We start from the raw sequence: 23,825 nt of genomic DNA, 5'->3' as shown, positions 1-23,825 counted from the left end.
CCCTTATTTTTACTTCCCATGTGCTTGTTTGAACTGGAATATTGGTCTCCTCTGGCCCTTTTTCTGAGAGTTACATTATCAGCTCTCCACGTTCTGAGACTAGACACTAGTCAGAATCAGACAAGAATTACATCACGGGTTTTCCTGAGTCTTCAGCTTGTGACAGTAGATCATGGGTCTTCTCAACATATTTAGTTATGGAAACCAATGACATTTTGGTTGTGTTCCTCTGGGGAATCTTGACTAATACATGGAGGTTGTCTCTCCTTTAGAGTAATTGAATAAAGCTGTAGCTCATTTAAAGTCCTGAGTAGCAAAGGGCTATGAAGAAAGTGTCACGTTGTTTGACTGGGACAAGGGCTGGGTGAGGATAAGGAGGAGCTGTGGGATCCTGTGGTCCTGGCTGCACAGGGAGCGCATCTGGGAATCCTGTAAATGTGCAGCTGTTGTGCCTCAGGAAATCTGTAATTCACTCATGTTGAGGGACCGGAGTAAGCAAGTGCAAACAACTGTGTCTTTGTGCATGTTCATCTAGTTTCCCTATGACAACCCAGTTGCTAATTCAGAGAGTTAATAGGTAAACACAGAATCATATAACCAGGGAGGCTCCCTGGGGAAACTGCTGTGTGGAGAGGAAGCCCCAGACCCTGACAGGAAAACTGCCTGTAACCTCCATGTGCACCTGCGCCTGGGAACACAAAGGAGAATTGTGCATAGTGTGCGCCCCCTGGTGGTGCTGATCCCCTCCTTCAGGGAGGTTTGTGTCTGGGCTCGCAGTGATGTCCCCTTACTGTGTCTTTCGCACAGTAATATGTGGCCGTGTCCTCGGTCTTGAGGTTGTTCATCTGCAGATACAGCGTGTTCTTGGCGTTGTCTCTGGAGATGGTGAATCGGCCCTTCACGGAGTCTGCGTAGTATGTGCTACTTCCATCACTATAAATGCCTGCGACCCACTGCAGCCCCTTCCTTGGAGCCTGGCGAACCCAGCTCATGTCGTAGCCACTGAAGGTGAATCCAGAGGCCACACAGGTGAGTCTCAGGGACCCCCCCGGCTTCACCAGGTCTCCCCCAGACTCCACCAACTGCACGTCACACTGGACACCTGCAGACACAAGACATCTTGGTCAGGAAACTGTCACACATCCACTGTCTCACTCATATCCATTCACAGACTCAGTGTCCCTCGTTCACCATGAATTACCTTTTAAAAGAGCAACCAGGAACACCCAGCCCAGCACAAACTCCATGGTGAGGTGTGTGTGTTCTGTGCTGATCACAGAATGGGAACACCTGGGACTCCCGGGGCTGGGGCTCCTCTCCCAGCTGCACGTTCGAGCTGGGTTGGTTTTATCAGCACAGGGAGGGCCCCATTTGCATGTCCTCTGACATATATATCAAGCTCCAGACTTAGGTTTGATTTTGTAAAAGTGAATGACATGGTTAGGGACGTACTTCTACATTAGTTTGTGTGGATGGCGGTGTGACAATATGAAGAATTCTTTTTTTTTTTTTTCAGTTTTGGGTTTTTACCTTAATTAATGGAGGCTTCGGCATAACCTTTAAGAAATATTTACCTCAACAGCATGATCACACATTATTTTCTCTTAAAATATTTTAATTTTTAAAATTATTAATTAGTATTTATTTTTAGTTTTAAAAATTAACATCCAAATTAGTTATTATATAGTGCAACAATGATTTCAGGAGTAGATTCCTTAGTGCCCCTTACCAGTTTAGCCCATCCCCCCTCCCACAACCCCTCCAGTAGCCCTCTGTTTGTTCTCCATATATATGAGTCTCTTGTGCTCTGTCCCCTCCATGTTTTCATATTATTTTTGTTTCCCTTCCCTTATGTTCATCTGTTTTGTCTCTTAAAGTCCTCATATGAGTGAAGTCATATGAGTTTTGTCTTTCTCTGACTGACTCATTTCACTTTGCATAATACCCTCTAGTTCCATCCACATAGTTGCAAATGGCAAGATTTCACTCTTTTTGATTGCCGATTAATACTCCATTGTATATATTTACCCCTTCTTCTTTATCCATTCATCCATCAATGGACATTTGGCTCTTTCCATACTTTGGCTATTGTTGATAGTGCTGCTATGAACATGGGGGTGCATGTGTCCCTTTGAAACAGAACACCTGTGTCCCATGGAGAAATGCCTAGTAGTGCAATTGCTGGGTCATAGGGGAGTTCTATTTTTAGTTTTTTGAGGAATCTCCATACAGTTTTTCAGAGTGGCTGCACCAACTTGCATTGCCCCCAAAATGCAAAAGAGATCTTCTCTCTGCATCCTTGCCAACATCTGTTGTTGACTGAGTTGTTAATGTTAGCCATTCTGACAGGTGTCAAGTGGTATCTCATTAGGGATTTGATTTGCATTTCTGTGATGATGAGTGATGTGGAGCATTTTTTCATATGTCGGTTGGCCATCAGGATGTCTTCCTTGGAGAAGTGTCTATTCATGTCTTTTTCCCGTTTCTTCACTGGATTGTGTTTTGGGTGTTGAGTTTGATAAATTCTTTATAGATTTTGGATACTAACTCTTTATCTGAGATGTCATTTGCAAATATCTTCTCCCATTCTGTCAGTTGAATTTTAGTTTTGCTGATTGTTGCCTTCACTATGCAGAAAATTTTGATTTTGATGAGGTCCCAGTAGTTCATTTTTGCTTTTTTTCCCCTTGCCTCTGGGGACGTGTTGAGTAGGAAGTTGCTGCGGCCAAGATCAAAGATGTTTTTGCCTGCTTTCTGCTCGAGGATTTTGATGGCTTCCTGACTTACATTGAGGTCTTTCATCCATTTTGAGTTATTTTTGTGTATGGTGTAAGAAAGTGGTCCTGGTTCATTCTTCTGCATGTCGCCGTTCAGTTTTCCCAGCACCACTTGCTGAAGACAGTGTCTTTATTCCATTGGATAATCTTTCCTGCTTTGTCAAAGATTAGTTGGCCATATATTTGTGGTTCCATGTCTGGATTTTGTATTCTGTTCCATTGATCTGAGTGTCTGTTCTTGTTTTTTTTTTAATATTTTTTGGCATTTATAAATTACTTTTCAGAGACAGAGACAGAGCATGAGCGGGGGAGTGTCAGAGAGAGAGGAAGACACAGAATTCCAAGCAGGCTTCAGGCTCTGAGCTGTCAGCACACAGCCTGATGTGGGATCTAACTCACGAACTGCCAGATCGTGACCTGAGTCAAAGTCAGATGCTTAACAGACTGATCCACTCAGATGCCCCTGAGTGTCTGTTCTTGTGCCAGTACCATACTGTCTTGATGATTACAGCTTTGAAGTATAGCTTGAAGTCTGGGATTGTGATGCCTCCTGCTTTGGTTTTCTTTTTCAAGATTTCTTTGTCTATTCGGCGGCTTTTCTGGTTCTATACAAATTTTAGGATTATTTTTTCTAGCTCTGTGAAGAATGCTGGTATCACTTTGATCGGGATTGCATTGAATATGTAGGTTACTTTGGGTACTATCAGCATTTTAGCAATATTTGTTCTTCCTATTCAGGAGCGTGGAATCTTTCCCCATATTTTGTCTTCTTCAATTTCTTTCATAAGCTTTCTATAGTTTTCAGTATAAAGATTTTTCACCTCTTTGGTTAGATTTATTCCTGGGTATTTTATGGTTTTTGGTGCTACTGTAAATGGGATAGATTCCTTGATTTCTATTTCTGTTGCTTCATTGTTGGTGTATAGGAATGCAACCGATATCTCTGTGTTTGTTTTATATCCTGCCACTTTGCTGAATTCATGAATCAATTCTAGCAGTTTTTTGGTGGGGTCTTTTGGGTTTTCCATATAGAGTATCATGTCATCTGTGAAGAGTGAAAGTTTGACCGTCTCCTGGCAATATGGATGCCTTTTATTTCTTTGTGTTGTCTGAGTGCAGAGGCTAAGACTTCCAATACTATGTTGAATAACAGTGGTGAGAGTGGATATCCCTGTCTTGTTCCTGACCTTAGGGAGAAAGCTCTCAGTTTTTCCCCATTGAGGATGATATTAGCATTGGGTCATTCATAGATGGCTTTTATGATCTCGAGGTATGGTCCTTCTATCCCTACTTTCTTGAGGGTTTTTATCAAGAAAGGATGTTGTATTTTGTCAAATGCTTTCTCTGCACCTATGGAGAGGATCATATGTTTCCTGTCCTTTCTTTTATCGATGTGATGAATCACGTGAATTGTTTTACAGATATTGAGCCAGCCCTGCATCCCAGGTATAAATCCCGCTTGGTTGTGGTGAATAATTTTTTAATGTATTATTGTTTCTGGTTGGATAATATCTTGTTGAGGATTTTTGCATCCATGTTCATCAGGGAAATTGGTGTATAGTTCTCTTTTTAAGTGTTGTCTGTGTCTGTTTTTGGAATCAAGGTAATGCTGGCTTCATAGAAAGAGTTTGGAAGTTTTCCTTCCATTTCTAATTTTTTGAACAGTTTCAAGAGACTAGGTGTTAACTCTCCCTTAAATGCTTGGTAGAATTCCCCTGGAAAGCCATCTGGTTCTGGACTGTTGTCTTTTGGCAGATTTTTGATTACTAATTCGATTTCCTTACCTGTTAAGGGTCGGTTCAAATTTTCTATTTCTTCCTGTTTCAGTTTTGGTAGTGTATATGTTTCTAGGAATTTGTCCATTTCTTCCAGATTGCCCATTTTATTGGCATATAATTTCATAACATTCTCTTATTACTGTTTTTATTTCTGTTGTGTTGGTTGTGATCTCTCCTCTGTCATTCTTGATTTTATTTATTTGGGTCCTTTCCTTTTTCTTTTTGATCAAACTGGATAGTGGTTTATCAATTTTGTTAATTCTTTCAAAGAACCAGCTTTTAGTTTCATTGATATGTTCTACTGTGTTTTGGTTTCGATAGCACTAATTTCTGCTCTAATCTTTAGTATTTCCTGCCTTCTGCTGGTTTTGGGTTTTATTTGCTGTTCCTTTTCCAGCTCTTTAGTCATAAGGTTAGGTTGTGTATCTGAGATCTTTCTTCCTTCTTTAGGAAGGCCTGGATTGCTATATACTTTCCTCTTATGACCGCCTTTGTTGCATCCTAGAGGTTTGTGTTGTGGTGTTTTCATTTTCATTGACTTCCATATACTTTTTAATTTCTTCTTTAACTGCTTGGTTAGCCCATTCATTCTTTGGTAGTTTCTTCAGTCTCTAATTATTTGTTACATTTCCAAATTTTTTCTTGGGGTTGATTTTGAGTTCATGACATTGTGGCCAGAAAATATACATGGTATGATCTCGATCTTTGTGTACTTACTTAGGGCTGAATTGTGTCCCAGTGTATGGTCTATTCTGTAGAAATTTCCATGTGCACTGGAGAAGAGTGCATATTGTGTTGCTTTAGGATGAAATGTTCTGAATGTATTTGTTAAGTACTTCTGGTCCAGTGTGTCATTCAAAGCCATTGTTTTCTTGTTGATTTTTTGATCAGCTGATCTGTTTATTGTTGTAAATGGGGTGTTGAAGTCTCCTACTATTATGATATTCTTATCGATGAGTTTCTTTATGTTTGTGATTGATTTCTATATTTGGGTGCCCTCACAATTGGCGCATAAATGTTTACAATTGTTAGGTCTTCTTGGTGGATAGACCCTTTGATTATGAATAATATAATGCCATTCTGCATCTCGTGATGCGGTCTTTATTTTAAAGTCTAGATTGATATCAATATGGCTACCCCGGCTTTCTTTTGTTGAACATTAGCATGATAGATGGTTCTCCTTCCCCTTATTTTCAATCTGGAGGCGTCTTTAGGTCTAAAGTGGGTCTCTTGTAAAAAGCATATAGATGGATCTTGTTTTCTTCTCCATTCTGTTACCCTATGTCTTTTGATTGGGGCATTGAGTCCATTGACGTTTAGAGTGAGTACTGAAAGATAGGAGTTTATTGCTATTATGATGCTTGTAGAGTTGGAGTTTATGGTGGTGTTCTTTGGTCTTTCTAACCTTTGTTGATTTTGGTATTTATTTATTTATACAGATATATTTTCATCTTTTCTCCCCTCAGAGATTCCCACTTAAAATTTCTTGCAGGGCTGGTTTAGTGGTCACAAACCCATTTAATTTTTGTTTTACGGGAATCTTTTTATCTCACCTTCTATTTTGAATGACAGCCTTGCTGGATACAGAATTCTTGGCTGCATATTTTTCTGATTTAGCACACTGAATACATCCCGCCACTCCTTTGTGGCCTGCCAAGTTTCTGTGGATAGGTCTGCTAAACCTGATCTGTCTTCCCTTGTAAGTTATGGACTTTCCCTGTTGGTTTTATGATTCTCTCCTTGCCTGAGTACTTTGTCAGTTTGACTATGATGTGCCTTGTTGATGGTCGGTTTTGGTTGAATCTAATGGGAGTCCTCCGTGCTTCCTGGATTTTGATGTCTGTGTCTTTGCCCAAGTTAGGAAAGATTTCCGCTATGATTTGCTCACATAACCCTTCCACCCCTATTTCTCTCTTCCACTTCTGGGACCCCTATGATTCTCATGTTGTTTCCTTTTTAATGAGTCACTGATTTCTGTAATTCTTAAATCTTGCTCTTTTGCCTTAATCTCCTCTTTTTTTCTGTTTCATTATTCTCTATAAGGTTGTCCTCTATAACACTGATTCTCTGTTCTGCCTCATCCATCCGTGCCAACGCTGCATCCATCTGTGATTGCAGCTTAGGTATAGCATTTTAAATTTCATTCTGTCTATTTTTTACTTCTTTTATCTCTGCAGAAAATGATTCTAATCTATTTTTGACTGCAGCTAGTATTCTTATTATTGTGATTCTAAATTCGGGTTCGGAAATCTTGCTTGTATCTGTGTTGGTTAAATCCCTGGCTGTCGTTTCTTCGTGGTCTTTCTTTTGGGGTGAATTCCTTCGTTTTGTCATTTTGAAGGGAGAAAAGGAATTAATGAGGTCGCAAAATTGAAATTAAAAGATAAAATTACAGAAATATTAAAATTAAAAATTAAACACACACACACAAATTGAACGGAATATGCTAGATCCTAGGTGTGTTTTGTTCTGGGTGTTGAAAGTGGATTGACAGATTAGAGAAAAAAATGGGAGGGGGAGAAAAAAAAGGAAATAATTTGAGAATTTGAAAAAATGAATACAATGAAGTAGACTAAAATGAGAGGATGGGAGTAAAATAGAGTTTGAAAAAATATACAGAAAAGTAAAGAATATAGTAGAAAAAATAAAGAACAATATTTTTAATAAAAATTAAAATAAATGTGATTTTTTTCTTTTTCTGTATTCTAGAAAAAAGAGAGGAAACAAAAAAGAGAAAAAAGACACAAAAAGGAAAAAAAAGGAAATTATTTGAAAATTCAAAAAGTGAATACACCGTCGTAGACTAAAATAAAATGATGGAAGTAAAATAGAATTTGAAAAAAATTTACATAAAAGCAATCAATATAGTAAAAAAATTAAAGAAAAATATTGTTAATAGAAATTGAAAGTAAAATGAAGTTTTTCTCATTCTGCATTCAAGAAAAACTACAGAAAAGAAGAAGAGAAAAAAAAGAAAGAAAAAATAAAAGGGAAACTGGAAGTTTGAAAACGGGAATACACTGAAGTAGAGTAAAAAAAATGTTGGAAGTAAAATAGAATTTGAAAAAAAAGTACAGAAATGTAAAAAATATAGTAATAAAAATTAAAAATATTTTTAATAATATTTGATAAGAAAAATAATTTTTTCTGTTTCTGCCTTGAAGATAAAGAAAAGAAGTGTAAAAGAGAAAAAGAAAAAAAAGAAAGACAATTGACTAGGTGAACCTGCTAACAGATTGAAGTAGGACTGAAATTACTTTGTTATCCCCTAGATGTCAGTCTATGTAGCTCTTTATAGTCTATAAAGTAAGCGGCAGTGAGACTTGTGTTCCTGAAGAGCCCTGTTGGCCCAGTTGGGTGGGGCTCAGTGTAATGGCTCCGCTCTCCACTAGATGGCGATTTTAGGCTCCTGGGGTGGATTGTTGTGGTGCTTGTAGGTGCGAATGCACATGCCGGGAGAGGTGAAAATGGCACCACCCAGCTACCCAGTCTGTTCTCCTGGATCAGCAATTGCGCACCCATCCTCTGTCTTCAGCCCTTGTCCACTCCCTGCTCCTTCACTCTCCGTGACCAGGCCCGAGGCCTCACCTCTCTCCCAAGTTTTGTCACAGACGCGGCTGTTTTCCCCGGACCCTTACATCCAAAGGACCGCAGCTTTGACCTGTTCTGCCCCTCTGTGGGAGGGTCTCACCAAGCAATGGCCCAATGAGCAATGGCCGAATATCAGCAGCACCTAGGAATGCTTGCTGGACCCTGTTGTTGTCGGTGCCCCGAGACTTTGGCCAGGTACCAGCCCGCCCCAGAAAGAGTTCGCGAGAGAGTGTAGCAGCAGCGTTTCATGGATTATGCAAAATCACAACACACGTCTGGCACCAGGCTTCACCCTAAACGACCTTGTTCCAGCACCAGCGAATGTGGCCGTTTTCCGGGGTCTGCTGGGACCAGAGGGCTTTGGCAGTCTCCTCCAAATGTCCTTCCAGCAGTGCAACTGCCTCTCCCCGTGTGGCCTGAGAACATCCCGGACCCCACTCTGTTCCTGGGATTCTCCCTTCCCACCAGAGCACCTCCAGGTATCGAGCTGTGGAGTTGCAGCCTTTGCACTCCCCTTGTTTACAGTCTTAGTGGAATTTACATACTCTCCTTTCTCCTTTCTCCCTTTTTAGTTGAGTCCCTGTGGCTGTTTCCAATTTTCCACTTTCTCTCCAGCTGCTTTTGGGGAGGGGTGCTTTTCCTTTATTCTCCCCCACTCCCCAGTCTCCGTCCTCTCTCCGCCTGCAAAAGCACCTCCCTTCCTGCAGCTTCATGCTCCCCAAGGTCCCCTCTCCACGCCACGTACTGTTGAATTCTGTGGTTCAGGTTGTGCAGATTGTTGTGTTAATCCTCAATCAGTTTTCTAGGTGTGTAGGATGGTTTAGTGTTGGTCTGGCTGTATTTCATGGACGCGAGACACACAAAAATCTTCCACGTTGTTCCGCCATCTTGTCTCCTCCCCCATTGACTGCCTGATTTTCAATTGAACATGTGAGGATATTATGCCACTCCCTTCTTTCCTGCAGGTTTCTGTGGACACTTCTGCCATAGTCTTTTTTTATCTTCCCGTATTCGTTCGCAAACTCTTCTGACTTCATGCTTATAGGGTTTTTTTAATCTGTGTATTTTGTGAATTTTACTATGTTATGTCTCAGAGTTGGCCTGCTTTTTTTTTTTTTTAATTTTAATGGGAATTCTCTGTGGCTCATAGATGTGGACGTCTGTTTCCTTCACCATTTAGTGGAAATTTTCCACTCCAATGCGCTCAGACAAAACTTCTCCCCTTTTTTTCTCCCTCTCTTCTTCTTCTGGGACTCCTTTGAAAAGAATTTTATTACACTTTATGGAGTTGCTGATTCCCTAAGTATACGTTTGTGATGCAATACTTTAATTTTCTTCTTCTTTCCTGCTTCATTTCTCACAAAATTTTATCTTCCATGGCACTTACTCATTCGTCTGCTTCTTTCTGCCATGAGTTCATTATATCCAATCAGGTTCACATCTTGGTTACAGCATTTTAAAAGTTTCAGCCTGACCTGGTTTTAGGTCTTTTCCATCTGTACTCAGGGTATCCTCATGTCTTCTAGGCTTTCTCAAGCACAGCTAGTATCCTTATGATAGTTTTTAAAAGTTCTGTTTCCTTATGATAGGTATTAAATTCTGTTTGAGTCTTATTATTTATATGTGTTTTAATTATATCCCTGGCAATGTCCTTTTATGGTTTTTTCTTTTGGCATGAATTCCTCTATCACTCTGTATGTCCATGTCTCCTCTTTCTTAAGTGTTTTAGGAAAATCCTGTTATGTTTTCTGCTTCTAGAGTAGTGTCTTTTTTGAGAAATGTTTACATACTGTTAACAACCTGACATTCTGGAAGCATTTCTTGCATGTGCTGTGTGCACTGTGCTGTCTTGTATTGGCTGCTCTGTCCCTCAGGTCAGTCCTCTGCAGAGATCTCCTTGCCTCCAGGGGAGATTTTTTCAACATTGTCCATAGTGTTGTGAGTTTTAACTAGGTGAGTTTGGTCTCCTTATTAAAAGAGGCTGATTCCTATTTCCCCTAGAGGTGAAGCTATGCCTCACTCTATGGTCAGTAGACTTGGTGCCTGTGGGGGTATATGGTGGTCTTTGGAGGGAGGGGTGCAATGGTGATCTGGGTTGTAGGCACTCTTTCCCTAGTAAGGAAGCACCTGAGGAAGGAAAGGTGGGTATGTCTTGGTGTCAGTGGCTCAGTATCTACTGGGGGGTGTTGGGCTGCTCACTGAATTCTGTCCATGATAATTGGTGGGAGGAAATATTGGCATCAACTCCTTCTCTAGTCCCTGCAGTTGGAGTTTCCAGCCACCCCTGTTCAGGAAGCCCTCACATAGAGAGAACAATCTGTACTCATGGGTCCCAGGCTTCCTTCAGAACCCGGCCTTCACCCTGCCTTTGTCCAATCCATTGGCACACCTGGCAGCTTAGGGCTCTTATGTTTTATCTCAGGAGCTCTAGCTGGGTTTGAATACACCAAATTGTTGAACTCAATGTGACAGGGACCCCACTGATCCTCTGGGACAGTGTGTTGCTGGGATGTGGTTGGAGCTGGTTATCCCAGAAGGGCAGTTGCATGAACACTAGGAGTTTGGAGTTCATGGTGAGGAAGAACAAGAAGGGAGCGTTCAGTTAGCTGCTCTCGGCAGAGGCTCCTATGCTAATGACCAGGGCAGTGCAATGGTGCCTGTCAGCTCTCCTGCCCCATGAGAGGCAATGCCCTGTCTCCCAAATGCACTCCAAGACGGTAACTGTCCCACCCGATATGACCCAGGGGACCCTCAAACCGCAGCAGTCCCTATGGGCCTCGGGGCTCCTTCTCCACAGGAGCACTGCTATGCCCACCAGGGTCCACCCCAGTGATGGCATGGACTTCTAAATCTTCAGTTTTTGAACTCAACATTTACAGCATGTTGACTTGTCATGATTACCTTTATGTGTCATCTTGACTGCGTTATGGGAGTGTCCAGATTCACAACTGTTTCTGTGTATGTCTGTGATGAGTTTCCAGAAGAGATTGGCATTTCCATCCATGGTTTCTTTCTGCCTGGGCATCACCCATTCCATCACAGTTCTGAGTAGAATCCGACGCAGAGGGAGGAAGAATTCCCTCATTTTTACTTCCCATGTGCTTGTTTGAAGTGGAACATTGGTCTCCTCCTGCCCTTGTTCTTAGAGTTACATCATAGGCTCTGCAGGTTCTGAGACTAGACACTAGTTCAGAATCAGGCGAGAATTATACCACTGGTTTTCCTGGCTTTCCAATTTGTGACAGTAGATCATGGGACTTCTCAGCATATTTTGTCATGGAAACCAATGTGCTTTGGCTTCTGTTGCTTGAGGGAATCCTGACTAATACATGCAGATGATTTATCTCTTGTTTAGAGGAATTGAATAAAGTTGTAGCTCATTTAAAGTCCTGAGTAGCAAAGTGCCATGAAGGAAGTGTCACGTTGTTTGATTGGGACATGGGCTGGGTGAAGATAATGGGGAGCTGTGGGAGCTTGTGGTCCTGGCTGCACAGGGAGTGCATCTGGGACTCATGTAAATGTTCAGCTATTGTGCCTCAGGAAATCTGTAATTCACTCATGTTGAGGGACAGGAGAAAGCAATGCAAACAACTGTGTCTTTGTGCATGTTAGGGTAGTTTTCCTAGGAAAACAATGATCTAATTCACACAGGTAATAGGTAAACACAGAATCCTGTGTCCAGAGAGGCTCCCTGGAGAAACTGCTGTGTGGACAGGAAGCCCCAGACCCTGACAGGAAACCTGCCTGTAACCTCCATCTGCACCTGCGCCTGGGAACACAAAGGAGAATTGTGCATAGTGTGCGCCCCCTGGTGGTGCTGATCCCCCCTGCAGGGAGGTTTGTGTCTGGGCTCCCAGCGAGGTCCCCTCACCCTGTCTCTTGCACAGTAATATGTGGCCTTGTCCTTGGCCCACAGGTTGTTCATCTGCAGATACAGCGTGTTCTTGGAGTTGTCTCTGGAGATGGGGAGTCGGCCCTTTACTGAGTCTGTGTAGTACGTGCTACTTCCATCATCATAAATATATGTGAGCCACTACACCCCTTTCCTGGAACCTGGCGAACCCAGCTCATTCCATATCTACTGAAGGTGAATCCAGAGGCTACACAGGTGAGTCTCAGGGACCCCCCAGGCTGCACCAGGTCTCGTCCAGACTCCGTCAGCTGCACGTCACACTGGACACCTGCAGACACCGACATCTTGGTCAGGAAACTGTCACACATCCACTGTTTCTCACTCATATCCACTCACAGACTCAGTGTCTCCCGTTCACCATGAATTACCTTTTAAAAGGGCAACCAGGAACACCCAGCCAAGCACAAACTCCATGGTGAGGTGTCTGTTCTGTCCTGATCAGAGAATGGGAACACCTGGGACTCCCGGGGCTGGGGCTCCTCTCCCAGCTGCGGAGTCTGGATGGGCTGGTTTTATCAGCACAGAGAGGACCCCATGTGCATGTGCTCTGACATATATATCAAGCTCCAGTCTTAGATTTGATTCTTTAAAAGTGAACTACAGGGTTAGGGACGCACTTGTAGTTTAGTTTGTGTAGATGGTGTTTGACAATATGAATAATTGTATTCAGTGAGTACAGGTGTATTTGCAGTCCTGTGTGCATTTTTACAGGTCTTTCATCAACATAGATCATTTTCACTCTACAAGTATTTTACATACTTTTTGAAATTTAACCCAAAATACTTTATTCTGTCATTTTCACTTGTATAATTTTGTTATTTATTTTGCATGTATTTTCATGCTGGTGTGTAGAATCACAGGTGGTTTGTTTTTATTTATTTTCTTTGTTCATTTTGCATCCTGCTCTTTTCCTCATTTATAAAAACTGGTTCTAATATTTTTTGTGGTATCTCTAGGGTTTTGTTATGTTTAAGATCAATGTCACCTGCAAACATGTAATTTTCCTTCCTCCTTACTGATTTAAATGTCTTTTATTTTTTTTATTCCCTATTTTTTTCTGGTTATGTCTTCCAATGGTAGGAGAAGAAAGCTTTTCCCTTCTTTTCTTCTGGGATTTAGCCAGTGTAAGGATTCAATTGACATAAGACCTATCTACAGGAGAGAATAAATTTCATTTTGTAAGTGCATGGCCTTCCTAATGACATGACACCCAGAGAAAGGACAAAGCAGGTGGCACTTGTGTCTTTCAGACAAAAAAAACATTGGGTTTGGCAAGAGTTAAGTTTGGGGTCACCAAGTAAGTAGGTTTGTTTGCATAGCCTTCTTGTCCCTGTATTCTTTATTCTGGTTCTAACGATGGTTCTTCCCTCTTGGTACATGGGAGGGAGATTTATATCCTGCTGACAAGGGACAATGGAGAGTCTGAGTGTACTTGGACTCTTTCTCAAGTGACTTTCACCCAAATAAGCAGTGTGACAAGATGACATAGTTTGAGGTGGCATATGTATTCTTCACGTTACATGGGGAACACTTATGTTAGGGGTGACCATCATTGCCTGGCTCCTGATTTGACAGGAAAGCCTTCAGCATTTTACCGTTCAATATGCTGTCAGGTGTGGGCTTTTCATAGTGGCCATGATCATGTGGAGGTAATTTCCTTCAGTCCCTTTTTAATTGGGTTCTTTTTAAATGATGAACATGTGTTGAATTTTGTCTAATGTTTTTTTGAATCAATTAATGATGGCTTTGATTCAGTCATTCCCTCTGTTAAGGGAGGACGTCACATTTATGCATCTGTGTATGTTGAAGGATCCTTGCATCCCTGGAGTGAATCCCACTGGATTATGTTGTATGATCCTCTCAATGTTCTGTTGAATTCAGTAAGCTCAGATTTTGTGAAGGAATTTTGCATGTATGTTCATTTGAGATAGTGACCTGTAGTTTCCCTTCTTGTGGTGTCTTTCTTTGGTTTTGGTGTGAAAACAATGCTGTCCTCACAAATTTCATTTGGGAGTGCTGTTTTTTTATCAGTGGTTTGTAATAGTTTGAGAAATATTGGCATTAATTCCTCTTTAAATACTTAGTAGAAGTTTTGATAAAGCCATGGACTCCTAGGCAGATTTTTTGCAGGGTGAGGTTTTAGATAGAGAAATCTTATTAATTTTTCTTTTGTTCCTTTTGTATTTTTCCATGAAGCAGTCTTGGTGGCCTGCCTTATGGCATAAAATGTGTAATTTGTTCCTGGTGATCTAATTGTTGGCCTATAAATACCTAAGTTTTTCTTTAATGATCGTTTCCATGTCTTTAGTTCAGTTATGTCTCCTCTTTCCATTCTGATTGCATTTGTTTGAGTCTTCCCTGTTTCCCCAGGCTACCTATTTGTTTCAAATTTTACTTACTTTTCCAAATACAAATTTTTATGTAATTTATCTGTTTTCTGAATTTGTGATAGTCTCTATTTTCTGTCTGCTTTATCTTTTTATGGTATTTTTATGTTTATCTTGTTATGTCAGTAGAAATGCCAATGGGTTTTTTAAGGAACCTGAAAAATATACAATTCATATGAAAGCACACAACACATGGAAGCAACAAAACAATCATGACGTCGAGAGAACCTGGAGACATCACACTTCTCTCTTTCTAAATATATTGCAGAGGTACATTAACCACAACAGTGTGATTCTGGCATCAAATGAGATATTTAGACCAGTGGAGCTCATTACGGAGCCCAGAAGTAGAAGTTTGCAGATGCAGTCAGCAAATCCTGCACGAGATTTCCAACAATGCACAGTGGGGGGAGGATAGTGTCTCTTAAACATGGTGTTGACTAGGGGCACCTGTGTGGCTTGGTAGGTTAAGCATCCCACTTCCACTCAGGTCATGATCTCATGGTTTGTGGGTTCGAGCCTCACATCAGGCTCCTGCTGACAGCTCAGGGCATGGATTCTGTTTCTGCCTCTATCTCTGTGCCTCCCTACTCATGATCTGTCTCTCTCCCTCAAAAACAAAGTAAAAATTAAAAAATAGTATTGATACATACATGCAAAATAATAACATTTGGCCATAATCTTTCTTCATACATATACGTCGACACAAAAAAAATCTCAAAATGGATGAAGGATTAAGAAGAACACTTGAACCTAAATGCCTTCAAAGAAAACATGAAAGATGAATATGATGACATTCACTTGAGAATGATTGATTTGATATAAAAGCAAAGTCACAGAGAACAAAGCATGCAAGGGGGGCTACACCATACTAGAAAAGGGGCAAGCAAATATTTGTAGAGCTAGAAGGAAGTCTATGGGCGGGTAGCCCCTCCCTGCCCACTGGGGCTCTCCAGATGGATTTGACAAATTGGGTTCCTCATTGGTAAATGGCTGCTTGTTTGGTGGATGGACTGATGCTGACTGACTGGACATGCCATTGCCACGACTGTGGTAAAGAATGTAATGCCTGAAATGGTTCCTGGATTTGCCATTCCATTATGGATTTAGCTAGACCAAGGAACTCACTTCAGCACATAGACAAACTACGTACTTGCAAAGACTTGGGGTGATAATTAGAATTTTCTACCCCACATCATCCTTAATCATCACAGAAGCAGACGATGAGGATATGTGGATTAGGGGAACAGATATGGAACATGAAAAACTAGACACAAAATTCCTTCAGGAAAAATCCACCTGGAAACTGGCCTGGAACATCCAGAATCATTGTCCTTGGCCCTTAATGAGATTTGGAATGCTCCAAATAGCAGGCAGGGACTGACCCCCTTTGCAACAGTATTTTAGAAAGGAGTCCTTAACCCTTTCTTCCCTGATTGAGTGAACTTTATGATAACTTATATGACCAAGTTGATGCCATGCATAGCCATGTCCAAGAAGTAACAGGTGCACTTGGGTTATATCATCCATAGACAATAAGAACATGGCCTCTGCCACAGCCTAGCCATGCAACCCTTTCTACAGAATATGGGATGCTCATCAAGTCTTCAGAGAGCACCCAGTGCCACCTCGCTGAGAAGGACCTTATGACGAACTGCTAACCGACTACACTGCCATCAGAATTAGGGAAAGATTCTTCTGGATTCATGCCAGCTGCACAAAATAGTTCCAGAAAATGCCATCGTCAAGATCCTGGATGGCCATCCCCACAACGACCATAGGTAAGGATTCCCAGAGCCAATTCCCAGGCTCCGGAAACACATGGCATCACATAGTAGGTCATGGATCAAAAAACTGCATTTCCACCGAGTTTCATTTTCCGGCTCTTTCCTGTCAGGAAAAAAAAAAAAAAACTTTTTAAAATGGTGCCTACCCTTTCCCCCACTATTAAAAGACTGACTACATTTCCTGCTCTCCCTCTGAACCTCTATGTCTGTCTGTCTTCAGACTGCATCTGCCCCATTCACCTGTGTAGTTATCTCAGCAGGTCAGACACAGACCCTTACACCAGTTTTCCAAGTCCTGTCTACAGTAAATAATCAGTCTGATTGTCAATTGTTTTGACATCAGGATAGCAAGTAAGCCCCCAAAGTAGTGTTATTTCCTGCCAATGCAAGCAGGTGAATGCACCATGTGGATGGACAAATAGAAGGGTGTGGTATCCACAACCAGAACGACAATGTCACTCTGCCTTTCCTTCCACTGCATTGATTGGGACCACAACTTTGATGGAAGCTTCAGGATGGTCCTTTGCTCAGGTGAAGTATTGGGAGAGAATATTTCCCTTTGTATGAAGACAGTCATGGTGCTAGGTTCTCTCTCTCGGTGACATAGCAAGGCAATCTGGTGCCAGATGGTCACTAGGTGCTCCAGCATAACCCCCATGGCACAAACACTTTCCAGATCCCAAAATGTTTCATTGGCACTCAGACTACCTGTGCATCAAGTGACATAGCTCAGCCACTTCCAGGTAAGGCTTCCTAACAGCACAAGTCATATGAGAGTAGACCGAAAATCTGGAGTAGCTCAGTCAGGTGACAAAACCCACCTTATAGCTGCTGAAGGGCTGCAGGCCTCCCGTGTCTCACAAACTTTCAGGAATGCATGATAATTGACCAGTGACAGTGACCCTCAATTGCCCAGACCAGTGGGAACACATGACAGGCTCTACATGAGCTGGTCAGGCTAACATCTTGGCACTGTTTGGACTGTTAGGAATTCCCAAGGCAGCAGGGTAGAGATGTACAGGTTGAGAGCAGACTGTGGCTGGGACTCCTTGGTCATCGATGCTGAATGGGACATACTGGCTAGCTCAGTCATGACAGAGTCTCCCCTGTGGCCCTTTAGATACCCTCAACTGCCTAGACAGTCTTGGGAATGTGAGCCATCTTATGGACAGCTGGGAATTTACATTTCAGTAGTCAACTGTAAAGCGCCACCTGTTAGGAGGGGGCTTTAATGCCCGTCAAGTGGGTAGACTGAAAGGAGAAATGGTGTGTTTAATGTCCCCCCTCCTTCAGTAAATCTTGAATTATGGGGTGCAATTACTCAGTCCTCTATTGCGCACAATATTGATGTGCATATACTGTCTTAATTGGATGTGGGGGGGGTTGCAATTTGCAGTCCTACAGACTCCTGATATGTAGTTCCCCCCAGGAAATCCAGGCACTGGGTTTGTTCCCACTGGCCTTGATGGCATGTGAGGGCATCCACATCATTAACAAGACAATGCACGGTCAAAGGGGCCACAGTTGCTAAAAGAGATTCAGTAAAGATTCTTCCAATAGTGACATCAAAGCAATGATGAGACCCTTCTACTATCCCTCCCTTTATACCTAGTAAGCTAAAGGGCACCACACTTTTATTTGGAGGGGTTCCTGGGAAGAACTGTACCTTGGCTTCAGGGTCAATGAGAGAAATAAAGTGTTCTCTGTGTCTGTGTCCTACACGGTAATTACAGAAGTGTAGGGGCAGTTGTCCCAGGAGGAAGGACATACTCCACAAACCTCCAGGTCCCTAGGCAGGGGCCTTGGCATCTCCCCACCCACTGGGATCCCAGCTCCCCACTACCAGGGCTGTCCTGTCAAGAGATGTGATGGCACCCACCCGAAGGGTAGGAACAGCATTCTCTCGAAGATCCCAAAGAGTCTGATCAAAGTTTCTGACTTGTGTTCAGGCTGTCCTGAGATTAAGTCACTAGGGACCCCTCTTCTCAGAGCTGTGCATAAAGAGAAGTGTGGGCATCATCTCTAGAGCAAGAGATCTGGGTTGAAGTTCCACCCCTTGAATGGGGCACTGCTGGGACCCTCCTGTGGGCTCCTATCTATGGAGGTGGTGATCCCATCAGCTTTTGCAGAAAAGAAGTCTTGGGCTTCTTGAAAATTCTCCTTTTCACATCTGACTATGGCATGCATGCTAATGCCTGCTACACTACAGCTGGTATTTCCATGAACTGTATTGGCACAAGGCTTAAGATCAGAGTAGTCCTTCAAGAAGAACTCCTTAGATTCTATTGTCAAGTGCCTCTCCTCCAGGTGGAAATGGACAAGGGCTCATGGGCGCATGACATAAGGCAAAAACAAAACAAAACACAACAAAACCCAAAACCCACACCCATTGAATTGTCCCCATTCTATCTTAGAGTTGGATTGCATCACCTGGGCTTGACCTCTCCCAGTGGGCCTGTGCTGTCGTGCCATAAAAATCCAAGTCCGGAGAATCAGAGCTTCTTTCTTCCTACCTCTGTGGGCTCTGGGGCCCTAGGGAGCCTCTTCCTCAGAGCCTTCCCCTTTTTCCTTGGTGTGTGTCTCTTGCCATGTGCCTTGGGGTGATTGTCAGAGCCTTTTGATACAGTGAAAAGACTGGAAGCTCCGTAGGTTGTCTCTAAGTAAACAGGCCGCTGATACCTTGAGCTTTTCAGTGATTTATGAATCTGGGGCACTTGGACCAATCCAGACAGCTGTAGTATGTCAAGTGCTTAAAGCAACAGCTTGAAGCCAATTGTGAAGACCCACTAGAGCCAATCAATGTCCTTGTCTCCCTCCCTTTGGATAAATGATTCCAGGAAACCTTGCATTTTCATGATGGTGTAGTGCCTGTCACCATTTCTCTCTTTCACACTGGTCCTTGGATATGTTGGTGTAGTGAAGACCTGGGATAGAAGTTAACTCTTCCCAGACACGTGTGATTAGGCCTCCCACGCTGCAGTGTCCCCCTCAACACCTGTCAAATAGGGAGCCATTGTCAACAGCAGTGACGAATACAGCCAGTAGGGGGAGGTTGCCTTGGTCGTGTCCTCCACCCAGAGAGACATGATGCTCCTGGTAGAGTTGCCTCTGTCACTAGGTAGGCATGGCTAAGCAAACACAACACCAGGGTACTGGCTGCAACACAGTGGACCCAGCAGCTGGCGTCTTCTTCGACACTAATCTAGGCATATGGTCTTCGGTGTCCAGCAATATCTCACTTGGAGATGAGTAGGAAATACACACCTCTGGAACCCTAGGATGGTGCCTGATTGTTGGTCTCTGCAGGGAGTCTGACCTTTTATGGCACTGGTAACTTAGGGTAGGGGTTTCTGGCAACACGTGGCATCAGCCCAAAGCAAAGCTACAGACCACCGGCAAGCTCCAGCTCCTTCCCAGAGCAGCTGAGATGTGGGGGTGAGAAACGAGTGAGCCATTTTCAGTGCTAACACATTGTTGGAGGGCACCACCTAGGCCCCCAATCCCATCCCTGGGGACAAATGTGTTGGGGACCCCAGCTGTTGTACAAAATTAAGAACATGTAGACTGTATCCTGCTGAAGGAATAGGGAAGAGCCATTGCTCAGGGGGTGGATAGGCAGCTCCCTAGGCATCTGAGCTCTGGCTTTGGATACATGAGATGCATGGGGCCCTCCTGACTCAAGGTGGGGTTTCCGTGCACCCCCAACAAAGGAAATGGAGGCACAGGATTTATGACTCACAGGGCCCAGAAGCAAGGGTACACAAGGACCTTGGGAAGGGCATGCCTCCTTCACACAGTCCCAGTGATCAGGGCACAGAAAACAGGGTAGCAAGTACCTGATTACTTGAGAATGGATGGGGCTGAAGTCCCTAACTTTTCACAGGCTCACCTCTGTGTGGTTATTTGAGAAGGCTCTCAGAAAACCAGTGGGAATCCTAGGCAGATCCTTATCTAAGGTTAAACTCACTGAAAAGTAGGCAAGAGAAAGAGAGCAGGGATTCACATTGATCGGGCTCCAACTGGATGCCAGAGTCATCCATAGGCACTTGTGCCTACCTTTCTTATTCATTTCATTTGGTGCTCCTTTAAACCTCATGGTCTCAGTCTCCCACATTTGAAATTTGCTCTCCAGGGAGGCACAGCTTGTGCTAGGTGGAACCTAATGCCAGTCCCCTTCCCTCACAGCCACAGACACCCCAGTGTGGAACAGGCAGTGTGGGTGGGTGGTAGCCCTCCATTATCCTGAACCCACATTGGGACCGGGGGAAGACAGATTACCTGGAGAATGAGAAAATGTTCAGTGTGCAACCGCACAGTTTTGGAGACAACTCATGAATTTGTCCCTGAAAGAGCTTGTGTGAACGTCTCTTAATTCTGGAAGCATATACCTCAGTTCAAGGCCCAGAAGCTGACTCAGGTCCTCTGCACATAATCTCGGGCTCAGTTTGGGCTCTTGGAAGCTTAGATATATACGTAGAGGCCACAAGCATGCAGTGTTTAAGGTTTATTTCAGCGTTCTGGTCAGTGAGCCATGAGAGATGTGTGTCAGAGCCGTGATGTGCCTGTGGACCCCTGTGTCTCCTGCAGACCCCCGAAACGTGGATGTCAGCTCTGCAGCCTCATTACTGTATTTTCACACATGTGCCAGTTGGATTGTCTATAGTTGTTCAGCAGTCAGGAGGCTAATTATGGATTGTCGTCAGCAACAATCAGTCCCTTAACTTTCTCGGGGTTGATAATTTGACATTTGTGGCGACACCACAAGGAATGAAGCTATTATGGCTTAAATGGAACCAAAAACCGCTCTGAGATATAACAGGGATTCATGAGTTTGCCTCACTGGCCGCCTTCTTCTTGGAGGGGTCCACTGCCTGTGCTCCCAACAGTGCCTCGTCCAGTGCACCATGGAGGATCCCAGCTTATGTGGCAATGGCAGTTCCTGTCATTGTCACACGACCCTCTGTGACTGCATTTCTCCGGGATACAGTCATAGTTCAGCTGAGCCACACTGCCAGTGCAGTAGGTGTCCTGACAGAGCTTTCCAGAAGCATAGGGGGTACCAGTTCTCACATGACCAATCTCGGTTGTTCCTGTGCTACTATGTGAATTCAGCCGCAAACACCAGAACCCTGAGATCTCAGATGGATGGAATCCAACATGCTCTTGCAGCTGAGGGAGATGTGTGACGATCCTACACTGCAGCCTTCCACACGGCTCGTCTGTGTGGGAACAGGGTTCAGCGTTGAATTCCCCAGGGTCTTCTGCAGTGTCCATATCGGCTGCTTTTTTGATTTATGGCATAGCAGACATCTTCACCTTTCCAGAATTTGCAAAGATTTCTTGGCAGCGCATAGTGCGGTCAGTGCAGTTCCCATGATAGCAGCATCCCTCTTCAGTGCATGGGGTTCCATCTTGCCTATGGAAGTCATCAGGGTACGCCAAGGACACTCCACAACCCTGCCTTCATCCTGTCTGTGTCGAAACCATTGGCCCTCCTGGCATCTCAGGGCTCTTATGTTTTATCTCAGGAGCTCTAGCTGGGTTTGAATACACCAGATTGTATGAACTCAGTATGACAGTGATCTCACTGATCCTCTGGGAGAGCATCTCGCTATGCTGTGGTTGGAGCTGGTTATCCCAGAAGGGCAGTTGCATGAACACTAGGGCTTGGAGTTCATGGTGAAGAACAACAAGAAGCAGCGTCCATTTAGCTGCTCTCAGCAGAGGCTCCTATGCTAATGACCAGGGCAGTGCAACGGTGCCTGTCAGCTCTCCTGCCCCATGAAAATGCACTCCAAGAAGGTAACTGTCTCACCGGATGTGACTCAGGGATCCTCAAACTGTAGCACTCCCTATGGGCCACGGGGCTGCTTCTCCCCAGGAGCACTGCTATGCCCACCAGGTTCCACCCCAGTGATGGCATGGACTTCTAAACCTTCAGTCTTTGAACTGCACATTTACAGAAGGTTGACTTGTCTTGATTACCTTTATGTGTCATCTTGACTGCGTCATGGGTGCCCAGTTTCCCCACTGTTTCTGTGGATGTCTGTTTATTCCAGAAGACACTGGCATTTCTATCCATGGTTTTCTGTCTGCCTCAGCATCACCCACTCTATTAAGGTTCTGAAGAAAATCTGATGCAGAGGGAGGAAGAATTCCGTCATTTTTACTTCCCATGTGCTTGTTTGAACTGGAACAGTGGTCTCCTCTGGCCCTTGTTCTGAGAGTTACATCATCAGCTTTCCACATTGTGAGACTAGAGAGTAGTTCAGAATTAGACGGGAATTACACCTCTGGTTTTCCTGGGTCTCCAGCATGTGAGAGTGGAAGGTGGGGCTTATCAATGTATTCAATCATGTAAACCAATGTGCTTTGGGCCCTGTGCCTCGGGAGAATCCTAATAAATGGAGATGAATTATCTCTTCTTTAGAGGAATTGGATAAAGCTGTAGCTCATTTAAAGTCCTGCGTAGCAACAGCCAGGTGGGAAGTGTCATGTTGTTTTATTGGGACAATGGCTGGGTGAGGATAAGGAGGAGCTGTGGGATCCTGTGGTCCTGGCTGCACTGGGAGTGCATCTGGGACCCCTGTAAATGTTCAGCTGTTGTGCCTCAGGATATCTGCAATTCACTCATATTGAGGGACAGGAGTAAGCAATGCAAAGAACGGTGTCTTTTGTGCACGTTAGTGTAGTTTTCCTATGACAACACAGTTGCTAATTCAGAGAGTTAGTAGGTAAACACAGAATCCTGTGTCCAGAGAGCCTCCCTGGAGAAACTGCTGTGTGGAGAGGAAGCCCCTGACCCTGACAGGAAACCTGCCTGTAACCTCCATCTGCACCTGCCTCTGGAAACACAAACCAGAATTGTGCATAGTGTGTGCCCCCCTGGTTGTGCTGATCCCCTCCTGCAGGGAGGTTTGTGTCTGGGCTTCCATTGGGGTCCCCTCTCTGTGTCTCTTGCACAGTAATATGTGGCCGTGTCCTCGGTCTTGAGGTTGTTCATCTGCAGATATAGCGTGTCCTTGGCATTGTCTCTGGAGATGGTGAATCGGCCCTTCACGGAGTCTGCATAGCTTGTGCTCCTTCCGTCATATCTAATATATGCGACCCACTGCAGCCCCTTCCCTGGAGCCTGGCAGACTCAGTCCTGGCTGCTGCTACTGAAGGTGAATCCAGAGGCCACACAGGTGAGTCTCAGGGACCCCACAGGCTGCACCAGGTCTCCCCCAGACTCCACCAGCTTCACGTCACACTGGACACCTGCAGACACCAGACATCTTGGTCAGGAAACTGTCACACATGCACTGGTTCTCACTCATACCCACTCACATACTCAGTGTCTCTAATTCACCATGACTTACCTTTCAAAAGAGCAACGAGGAAAATCCAGCCAAGCACAAACTCCATGGTGAGGTGTCTGTGCTGTGCTGATCACAGAATGGGAACACCTGGGACTCCTGGGGCTGGGGCTCCTCTCCCAGCTGCAGGCGGCAGAGGGTCTACAGAGGGCTACAGAGAGGGCACTATTTGCATGTCCTCTGACATATATATCAAGATTCAGACTTAGATTTGATTCTGTAAAAGTGAACGAC

General features: G+C 43.9%; 1 gene segment (V, D, J or C); it reads right to left on the bottom strand.

Annotated features, from left to right (window-relative positions):
- Positions 1-276: 276 nt before the first annotated feature.
- On the bottom strand, positions 277-12,564 carry LOC122212726. The segment is given in 2 exon segments: positions 277-1,102; positions 12,428-12,564. Coding segments are annotated over 2 exon segments (399 nt in total).
- Between the last annotated feature and the right edge of the window lie 11,261 nt (positions 12,565-23,825).

Source organism: Panthera leo (genome assembly GCF_018350215.1).
Source record: "Panthera leo isolate Ple1 chromosome B3 unlocalized genomic scaffold, P.leo_Ple1_pat1.1 chrB3_random_Un_scaffold_42, whole genome shotgun sequence".
NCBI classification, from domain to species: Eukaryota; Metazoa; Chordata; class Mammalia; order Carnivora; family Felidae; genus Panthera; species Panthera leo.
Note: the sequence above shows the minus strand (reverse complement) of the source record. Positions and strands in the feature narration are given on the sequence as shown.